The sequence below is a fragment of the Natrix helvetica genome (assembly GCF_964273705.1).
Source record: "Natrix helvetica genome assembly, chromosome: 5".
NCBI lineage: Eukaryota > Metazoa > Chordata > Lepidosauria > Squamata > Natricidae > Natrix > Natrix helvetica.
In genome coordinates, this window is record NC_138551.1 from 129,811,306 (window position 1) to 129,822,333 (window position 11,028).

Sequence of the window (11,028 nt, forward strand, 5' to 3'; positions counted from 1 at the left end):
CAGCTAAGAGAATTAAAGGCCTGGAGACTAAAACATACGAAGAATGGTTGCAGAAATTGGGTACAGCCGCTCTAGAGAAAAGAAGGACCAGGGGAGACATGATAGCAGTGTTCCAATATTCGAGGGGCTACCATAGAGAGGAAGGACTCATCCTCTTCTCCAAAGCACCTGAGGGCAGGACCAGAAGCAACAGATGGAAACTAATCAAGGAGAGAAGCAACTTAGAACTAAGGAGAAATTTCCTGACAGTGAGAACAATTAATCAGTGGAACAGCTTGCCACCAGGGTGTTCTATTACTGGAGGCTTTTAAGAAGCTTGAGCAGGAGGATGGACTAGAAGACCTCCAAGGTCTTGATCTTGTAAATTGTGGTCACATGACTACAGGAATACGGTTCAAGTGCCGAACACCCAAAATGTGGTCATGTCAGAACTTTGGAACAGAGTTGTAAGTAGTGGATGATATGTCGTAAATTTGAATGGTGACTTACCAGTTGTAAGTTGAGGGCTACCTGTATATCTACAAAATAATTTCATTTCCCTACTTTAGAGAGAGGTGAGGAGTTTTGTGGCCTTCAAGGGTTTTGTGATAACGCTTCATATTGCAAGAGGCTTCTCTTAATGAAAGACACTTAAACAAATTTCTCATACGAGGCAAGAAGACTTTTATTAATTCAGAACTGGTTTTGGGGTAGAGTATTTACACTTTATTCTTAAATGGTTATAAGCTTTGGATCACTCAGGGCTACTTAGGTTCTAAGCCCATGACGCCCACGAAACGCCATCTCTCCGACACCTTAATGACCTTGTGGTTTTCCTTGTTGCTGCTTGTTAGGCAGGTCCACCAGTTGGAGAAGGAGATCATCCAGCCAGGTCAAATTCCTTTCCAGAGACGTCCGTCCTCTCTCGCCATTCTACTCTACGCAGGAAGGATCGCGGAAGCAAACGTCTGTAAAGGGATGGGAAGGAGAAGAACCCGTTGAGTCAGTCCCAGACAGGAAGGGAAGACGTCCAAAGCTTTTCCTAGCTCTTGTTGGTGGGATTTTAGCAGCAACTCACTCTGGTGGGGTTAGGAGGGTCCACAACCCATGGAGTTGCCACAAAGGGGAGGGGGCCAATCTATTTTCCAAGCACCAGGGGGCAGGACAAGAAACAATGGATGGAAACAAATCAAGGAGAGAAGCAACCAGGAATTAAGGAGAAATGCCCTAACAGTGGGGACAATTAACCAGTGGAACGGTTTGCCACTAGAAATTGTGGCTGCTCCATCACTGGAGTTTTTAAAGAAGAGATTGGACAACCATTTGTCTGGAATGATATAAGGTCTCCTGCTTGAGCAGGGGGTTGGACTAGAAGACCTCCAAGGTCCCTTCCAGCTCTATTCTGATTGATTGGAAAATATTCCCCTCTGGATTTCTGCAAATTAAAGGTTTAGGAATCGGTCAGTATTCCTCAGCCTTGACCACTTTAAGATGTGTGGACTTCAACTCCCAGAATTCCCAAGCCACAAATCTTTAAGTGGTCAAGGCTGAGGAAGACTGAAGTTGGTAAGGCTGTTTTTAATTCCTGGCCAAAGAAAACACCTCCCGTTTCTATCACAGGAAGTTTTTTTTTAATGGACTTTTATATGATTATGGGGAGCTGAGAAACCTGATCATGCAGTAGAAAAAATGCTGATACAGGTAGTCCTCATTTAGTGACTGCCGTTGGTTGCAACAACCCAGTGATTAAACAAAATATATTGAATGTATACAGAGAGAGAGGTGGGGGAGAGAGAGAGGGAGAGACCGAAAGAGAAGGAGGCTGCAAAGATCACTGCATGTTGCCACCTCATTTAGATAATTTTCTCTGGTACAGCCCCGTATGTCCAACTGTTTCTTTTTCCTCCCTCACAAGACAGAAAGCTGTTTAAACAAGCTCTTTTTTTCTGAGCTGCTCTCCTCCCTGGATTGTGCATCTTTAAAAAGTTCTAACTGCAAGTCAACAAGCTCAGTTTTGTCACCTTAGTTGATTAGAAGCCTCCCATCAGCTGGCACCTGCTGCCTGAAACTGACTGGATCTTAATCAGAGTCACTCTGAAGACTTTTGTCATTCTAAATTTCAATTCAATTTCAATTTATTTGTGCTTCTAGACCGCCCCCTCTCCCAGAAGGGACTCGGGGCGGTGTACAGTCCATAGAGAATATCACAAAAATACAATAAAAAATTAAATATGTACAGTTTGGAGGAGGTTAAAATGCAATTAAAAGAACTGTACAAAGCTAAATAAATATAATTTTTTTAAAATCCCTAAAACAGACACAACAGATTTAAAAACCCTAAGATAACCAGATAATAATACATTTGCCAGGAGGGACAGTTGTAATTATGCCAGGCCTGCTAATCGGAACAGGTGAGTCTTCAATTTTTGCCGGAAGGAGCGGAGGTCAGAAGTGGTTCTAATGTCGGGGGGGAGGTCATTCCAGAGGGTTGGGCCCATCACAGAGAAGGCCCTACTCCTTGGTGTCGCCCGTTGGCATTGCCTAGTGGACGGCACCAGGAGAAGTCCCTCCCTGTGTGAGCGAATTGGCCGCAGGGATGTATGTGGGAGGATGCGATCCCGCAAGTAACTAGGTCCCGTGCCATGGAGCGCTTTAAAGATGGTAATCAGCACCTTGAAACGCACCCGAAAAACCACAGGTAGCCAGTGCAGCTCGCGCAGGAGAGGTGTTACGTGGGAGTACCTCGTACTCCCCATCACAGCCCGCGCGGCTGTGTTCTGAACCAACTGCAGTCTCCGGGCGCGTCCCAAGGGCAGCCCCATGTAGAGAGCGTTGCAGTAATCCAGGTGGGACGTCACCAGCGCATGAGTGACCGTGCGTAAGGCATCCCGGTCCAGTAGGGGGCGCAATTGGCGCACCAGGCGAACCTGGTGGAACGCCCCCCTCGCCACGGCTGCCACATGGTCCTCCATTGACAGCCGGGCATCAAGGAGGATGCCCAAATTGCGCGCCCGTTCCACAGGGGGCAATTGTTCGCCCCCTATGGCCAGCGATGGAATCAGCTGGCTGAACCGAGGTGCCGGTAGCCACAGCCACTCGGTCTTGGAGGGGTTGAGTTTAAGTCTGTTGTCCCCCATCCAGACCCCGACGGCTTCCAAGCACCGGGACATCACTTCAACAGCCTCGTTGGGGTGGTTTGGGGTTGAAATATACAGCTGAGTATCATCAGCGTAGAGGTGATACTCAACCCCAAAACCACGGATGATCTCACCCAGCGGCTTCACATATGTGTTGAACAGGAGAGGCGAGAGGACCGACCCCTGTGGCACTCCACAAGTGAGTGGCCTCGGGGTCGACCTCTGTCCCCCTGTCAACACACATTGCCTCCGGTCGGAGAGGTAGGAGCCGAACCACCGCAAAACGGTACCTCCGACTCCTATCCCCTCCAACCGGCGCAATAGGATACCATGGTCGATGGTATCAAAAGCCGCCGAGAGGTCTAATAGGACCAGGATAGAGGAACAACCTCTATCTCTGGCCCTCCAGAGATCATCGACCAACGCGACCAAGGCTGTCTCTGTGCTGTGCCCGGGTCGGAAGCCGGACTGGCGTGAGTCTAGATACTCGGATTCGTCAAGGTGTTGTGGAAACTGCTGCGCCACCACATTCTCGACAACCTTCGCTAAAAACGGAAGGTTGGAGACTGGACGATAGTTAGCTAGCTCCATTGGGTCGAGTGCAGGCCTCTTAAGTAAGGGTCTCACCACCGCCTCCTTCAAGGCGGCTGGTAAGGATCCCTCACCCAATGAGGCATTCACCAGGCCCAGAAGCCAGCCTCGGGTCACCTCCCAAGATGCCAGTACCAACCAGGAGGGACACGGGTCCATTAAACATGTGGTGGGTCGCAGCCGTCCACGCAACCTATCCAAATCCTCGGGGGCAACAGAATCAAACTCCTCCCAGGATGGTCTCACAAGACTCGCTGTTGGCGGCCTGTCCGGTCCACTGAGGGGGGCCCATCCGCTCCGGATCTGAGCGACTTTATCCTGCAGATATTCCCCAAACTCCTCTGCTCTGCCCTGCAAGGGTGCCCCTTGCGTCCTTTGTGACAAGAGGGAGCGGGTCACCCTAAACAGGGTGGCAGGGCGGTTATCCGCGGACGCAATAAGAGCAGCGCAATATCTACGTTTGGCCGCCCTTAATGCCACAAGGTAGGTCCGTAAATAGGCTCTTACCTGTGTTCGATCAGATTCGGAGCGTGAGGACCTCCACCTGCTCTCTAGACGTCTCCTATGGCGCTTCATCACCCTCAGCTCCTCGGTATACCAAGGAGTCCGGGTGGGTCGCTGCCGCAGGAGAGGTCGCAAAGGCGCAACCCGGTCCAAGGCCCCAGCCGCCGCCCTATTCCAGGCGGCCGCTAGGTCCTCCGACCGAGCGCGGGTCAGGGCTACAGGTAATGGCCCAAGCTCCATCTGGAACCTCTCCGGCTCCATCAGGTGCTTGGGGCGGTACCAGCTTGGACCATCTGGTCCCGCCTCCTCGCGGTGGGGGGTAGCGCCAGGGAAGTCCAGCCGGAGACATGAGTGATCCGACCATGACAGGGGTGTAACAACAAAGTCCCCTATACCCAGATCACTCGTCCACTGCTCAGATACAAAAACAAGGTCCAATGTGTGGCCACCTTCGTGTGTGGGGCCCTGAATTAACTGGGTCAGGCCCATGGCTGTCATGGAAGCCATGAACTCCCGAGCCACCTCAGACGCTGCTCCCGTCGACGGCAGGTTGAAATCCCCCATAACCACAAGCCTGGGGATCTCAACCGCCGTCTCCGAGATCAGCTCGAGGAGCTCGGGCAGGGCCGCTGATGTATAGCGAGGAGCCAAGTATACAATCAGCAAACCCAACTGCCTCCCTGGGCCCCATTTCACACCAAGGGACTCACACCCGGATATCTGAGGAACAGTGAACTCCCTTGGCTCTAGACCTTCCCGTATAACTACCGCCACCCCACCACCCTTACCCAGGGCCCGAGGCAGATGGAATGTGTGGAAACCTGGTGGGCACATTTCCACGAGGGGTAAACCACCCTCGTGGCCCAACCAGGTCTCCGTTATCCCTGCAAGGTCCAGCTCCCCCTCAGAGATCAGCTCATTAATGAGGGGGGCCTTGTTGGTTACGGACCTTGCATTGCAAAGCATCAGCCGTAGGCCCGGGCTCTGTAGTTCCTGGCCACCTAGGTTGCGGGGGTTGGTACAAACGACTGGGCGTAGCCAACAGCCACGGTCTCCCAACCGACCTTGTAATCTTCTTTTGTCCTCGCATCCCCCCCTCCCCGCGACCGTTGTAATCAAACAACCCTCTATTGGAATAACTTGTTCCCTCTCCCCCCCCACTCCGCTCACTTCCCTCCTGGACTCACCTGTTCGTCTGGCACTGGCTTCCCTCCTGGCCTGGTTATCCCCCCCTCCCTTCCCAGAACCCCCTAAAAACAATATAAAACATTTAGCTAAAAAGCCCCTCAGCTTCCTCTTCTTCCACCTCTCGGGGTTCACAAACCCGTCATCAAGGCTGGCCCCTGAGAGAGCCAAGGGCCATACCTGCGAAAGAGGGGCCTCCCGCAGGCGGAGCAGATCAGACCTCGAATAAATTAAAACGTTGTAATAGTCCCAGTAGGGTAGGGGTGCAGATGATGCAAAGTTAGTAATTAATAGAGTCTCGGTGGAATAGAGGGTAGAAAGTTAATAAATAGAAGAGTCTCAATGGAGGGTAGGGGATATTCCAGTGTCCAGGTGGTACTTGGTACTTGGAGGCAGGGGGGGGAGGGCAAGAAATGATTAAATATCTAAAGGCCTGCTTTGCTTGGGAAATGAATTTTTAATCACCTCATCTTTGTGAACAGTCACCATCTGAGGCCATTGATAACCGAGGACTACCTTTATAGAAGAGGATGGTTTTTAAGTTGCTGAAATCTTTTCAGATGCCTCAAACTTTAACTCCCAGGGCTATCAGGAATTCTGGGAGTTGAAGTCCAACACATCTGGAGGGCATCTGGTTAGAGAACAGAATGCTTTAGGGCTTCAGCACTGCTCAACATTACATTTGGCTGAGGATGAGTGCAATGAGATTTTTTACATTGTGTCTGATATTTCTTTTTCTCTTCATTTCCCCTTCCCCGCCTCTGATTCCCCCCTCCTATAAATACCCCAATTGCAGCAAATGCCAGGGCTTCCGCATCGCCCATTCCCACTGCAGGGCGTTCTACTACCCTCGCAGGGAGAAGGGTTATCGTTCTCCTCCGGGCAATGCTGACTCATCCAAGTCCCAGTAAAACAGCCCATTCCTTTTACACAACAAATGTTGGGCCCGAAGCAGGTCCCTCTGTTCTCAGGGCCGCAGGCCATACACTAAAAGAGAAATGAAAACAAGACAGTTAACATATGGAGGTATCTCCGAAAAAGCACTTCTTCTCTCCCCTGGTTTAGCTGACAAAGCGAGGAGAGCCTGTGGCTTAGAGGTTAATACATCTATGCAATATGTAAGTAGTGCAGGTTCGAATATGGCTAGCTGATGAGAGTTAAATAGCTTGAAATGGATCAATCCTAGTTTCCCTTTAATTCTTTGTTGGTAAATATAAATTCAACCCAAAAAATAGTTTCTCGTGAAAGCGACTGCCTGCGAAGGCTCCTGGGGCTGAAAGGCCAAAGCAGAAGCAGGATGCTCCCTCCCATCTTTGCCCTGATAGACCGGCCTCACCTATCTGGAGGCATAGGGTCATGCTAAGCTGCCATAGCTCCTTCCAACTGCTAGATCCCAAAACATTAAGGTAGACTGCTGCTGGACTTGGAGGTTCCCTAAATGGGCCACCTCAGTAGACCCATCTCCTGTGCAATTTTTCAAGACTCTTTCAAAAGCCGGGTGACCGTCAAATGCTAGGCACACTTACACCCAGGAGTAAGTCTGCTATCGAGGCACACTGCAGAGTAAGTAAAGGTAGTAAAATGAAACATTGCAGGCGATTGGGAGAACAATGCACCCTTTGAAGGTTTGGTCTAGTAGGGGTTAAGGCACCAGGCTGGAAAGCAAGAGACGGTGAGTTCAAATCCTGCCTCAGCTATGAAACCCACTGGGTGACTTTGGACCAATCATCGGGACCGGTGGTCTCCTACCTTTCAATCTTTTTTGAATCGAACTCAGTTCCCAGGGATTATCTCTTGTTGTCTTGGCAACAATGGGGAAACCATGCCGTTTCCTTCTAGGATTTAAAAAAAAAACTTTTCCCATGCTACTTGATGGCCCTGGGATTTCCTTGTGGCCTCTCAGTCTTAACCAGGTTCAATCTTAGTCAACCCTAACCCTAACCCTTCCAGCTCTATGAGACTCTCTGCCTCCTGCTTGTCCCTCCCAACTCTGTTATTCTCAACCAAGAAGCTTCTTCAGCTCAGCTCTTTCTCCAAGAAAGTCAGTTGCAGAACTGAAGCAGCCGCTTCCTGGATGGGTTGGACTAGAAGACCTCTGAGGTCCCTTTCGACTCTATTATTCCTCTATCGCCTTTGCATGGGGGGGGGGGGGGATTGCCTTTCAGGCCAGAGGGGTGGCTCATGGACAGAGCTACCACTCTGCTGGGAGTTAAATATTTGGTGACATACAGAGAAGGAAAAGAAAGAGAAGGCTGTGGAATTCTTCCTTAAGGAAGAAGACTGGAGGGACAAATGCAAATAACCTGGGATTCTCTGACTTACCAGTCGGATTTCTGCCTGGCGCCCGGACCTCTTTCCTCGTGGGAAGCATTTGTAGTAGTAGCAGCCTGCAGAGAAGGTGAGAAAGCAGGAGAGAAACACCAAAAGGATCCTGGAAGGCATCGTAGGGAGGCTGGCAAGCGGTTGTTCGTTCCTGCTGCTGCCTTCCCTTCCCACGTTTTGCATCGGATTCCTGGCTGCATCCCCTGGGTATTTATATTCTCCGCATCAACTGTTTGGAGCCCTGTAACGCTGTGCCCCCAACATTGTTACAGGTGGGGGGCTCTGCCCCCTCCCTCTACAGACCTCCCACCCGAAAACCAGCCTCCCACCGACACAAGTCATTGAGCCATTCGGTGCCATGAGCAGAGCTAATGGGGGGACAGAGAAGGCAAGGGACCAACCAGAGAAACCGAGCGGAGCTAATGGGGGTCAGGGAAGAGAGGAGACCAGTAGCAAAGCTAATGGGGCAATGAAGGCAAAGGACCAGCTGGAGAAAACAAATGGAGCTAATGGGAGTCGGGGAAGAGAAGGGGATCGTAGCAAAGCTAATGGGGATCAGGGAAGGCAAGGGACTAGTGAGGAGAAATAGTTGGCCAAATCTGGGTCTCGGCTTGTGCTCCGGCAAGCACGATTAAGCAATGTGGGACAAGCAGATCATTTCATGAGGATTTATTGGGAACGTTCCGGTTCAAAAAGATTCTGTCCTACAAAGTTGGTCCCTTGCCTTCACTGCCCCATTAGCTTTGCAACTAGTCTCCTCTCTTCCCCGACTCCCATTAGCTCCGCTCGGTTTCTCTGGTTGGTCCCTTGCGTTCTCTGTCCCACCCATTAGCTCTGCTCATGGCACCGAATGGCTCAATGACGGGTGTCGGTGGGAGGCTGGTTTTCGGGTGGGAGGTCTGTAGAGGGAGGGGGCAGAGCCCCCCACCTGTAACAATGTTGGGGGCACAGCGTTACAGGGCTCCAAACAGTTGATGCGGAGAATATAAATACCCAGGGGATGCAGCCAGGAATCCGATGCAAAACGCGGGAAGGGAACGCAGCAGCAGGAACGAACAACCGCTTGCCAGCCTCCCTACGATGCCTTCCAGGATCCTTTTGGTGTTTCTCTCCTGCCTTCTCACCTTCTCTGCAGGCTGCTACTACTACAGATGCTTCACACGAGGAAAGAGGACCAACCAGAGAAACCGAGCAGAGCTAATGGGGGTCAGGGAAGAGAGGAGACTCGTAGCAAAGCTAATGGGGCAATGAAGGCAAGGGACCAGCCAGAGAAACCGAATGGAGCTAATAGGAATCGGGGAAAAGAGGAGACTAGTAGCAAAGCTAATGGGGATCAGGGAAGGCAAGGGACTTACTAGTGAGGAGAAATTGTTGGCCCCAATTTGGGTCTCGGCTTGTGCTCCCGCAAGCACGATTAAGCTATGTGGGACAAGCAGATCATTTCATGAGGATTTATTGGGAACGTTCCGGTTCAAAAAGATTCTGTCCTACAAAGAGGGAACCTGGAAGTCAAAAGTTACAATCTTTTCTGGTTTAACTCGTCAAAGAAAAGTACAAAGGTCACAACCTCCTAAACCAACCACCCACAAAAAAACCTAGCCCAGGTTAAAACTAACCACGTTTGGTTGCTGTGTGAATGCAACTGCTCGTTCTTTGACTTAATTAGGCCTGGTTGGGTGCACAGCTTCCCTCCAGTTAAAACCCTGAGGATTGATTGTGGAATGCCACAAGAGTTAAGTGGAAAATTGGATACGAAACAGCTCCCATTAAACGTATTGCAAGATGTGTCATATCATATATACTTTCTAGTTAATGTGTCTTCCTAGTTGGTAGAAAGTGGGGAACAATATATTGGCTTACAAGGCCGCGTCTAAAACGGAGCTCCTAGTGGCATAGAGATGCTTGGAGTGAATTTTGACTTTGAGTGACTTGTAGTCAAAAGAAGGACTGGAGGTGACATGACAGCCGTCTTCCAATATCTGAGGGTCTGCCACGAACAAAAAGAGGGGTCCACCTATTATCCACAGCGCCTAAAGGCAGGACAAGAAGCAACAGATGGAAAGTAAACAAGGAGAAAAACAACCTAGAACTAAGGAGGAATTTCCCAACAGGAAGAACAATTACTCAGTGGAACTACCTGCCACCAGAAGTTGTGCGGGCTCCATTACTGGAGGTTTTTAAGAAGAGATTGGACATCTATATGTCTGAAGTGGTAGATGCTTTCCTGCCTGAGCAGGAGGTTGGACTAGAAGACCTCCAAGGTCCCTTCCAACTCTGTTATTCTGTTCTTTGGGGTCCCTTCGTTTGTGTCAGAAGAAACCAAGGGGAGCTAATGGGATCAGGGAAGGCAGGGGACCAGCTAGGAGAAACTGAGCAGAGCTAATGGGTGGGGGGACATAGAAGGAGGGGTGGGATTCAGCCGGTTCAGACAGGTTCAGGGGAATCTGATGTTAATTTTAATCTGCTTCATGGAACCGGTAGTTGCAAGGACTGGCTGACCCCGCCCACCCCTTCCAGGAGTCTCCACGCAGCCTGTTTTGGATGCGAGGTAAGTGTAGGGCACTCGTGGAGGCTCTGGGAGGGTGAAAAGTGGGCCTACCAGAAGTCCAGAAACAGGCCCATTTCTGGCCTCTGGTGCCTGTGAGAGACCCTTTTCACCCTCCTGGAGGCTTAAGGAAAGCCTCCGGAGCCTGGAGAGGGTGAAAACAGCCCCCTGGCCATGGTGCAGGAGGCTGAGTAGACCACGCCCCCATGGCCACGCCCACCCAGCATCCGGGCAAGGAACTGGATGCTCAATTTTTTCAATCCCACCCCTGCATACAAGCTAATGGGGCAATGAAGGCAAGGGACCAGCCGGAGAAACCGAATGGAGCTAATGGGGGTCAGGGAAGAGAGGAGACTAGTAGCAAAGCTAATGGGGCAATGAAGGCAAGGGACCAGCCGGAGAAACCGAATGGAGCTAATGGGAGTTGGGGAAGAGAAGGGGATAGTAGCAAAGCTAATGGGGATCAGGGAAGGCAAGGGACTTACTAGCAAGGAGAAATTGTTGGCCAAATCTGGGTCTCGGCTTGTGCTCCGGCAAGCACGATTAAGCAATCTGGGACAAGCAGATCATTTCATGAGGATTTACTGGGAACGTTCCGGTTCAAAAAGATTCTGTCCTACAAAGAGGAAACCTGGAAATCAAAAGTTACAATCTTTTCTAGTTTAACTCATCAAAGAGATGTTTATTCAGTGAGTTTTGCCCCATTTACGACCGTTCTTCCTGCAGTTGTTAAGTGAATCATTGAGGTTGTTAAGTTAGTAACAC

General features: G+C 50.5%; 1 protein-coding gene across 1 annotated transcript; it reads right to left on the minus strand.

Annotated features, from left to right (window-relative positions):
- Nucleotides 1-720: 720 nt before the first annotated feature.
- Nucleotides 721-7,884, minus strand: LOC309393077 (oxytocin-neurophysin 1-like). Its single transcript, XM_081954866.1, has 3 exons — nt 7,719-7,884; nt 6,182-6,383; nt 721-947 (listed from the first exon to the last, which is right to left on the minus strand). Exons 1-3 carry the CDS (start codon nt 7,836-7,838, stop codon nt 913-915), a joined length of 357 nt encoding a protein of 118 aa, XP_081810992.1. The 5' UTR covers nt 7,839-7,884; the 3' UTR covers nt 721-912.
- Nucleotides 7,885-11,028: the final 3,144 nt, after the last annotated feature.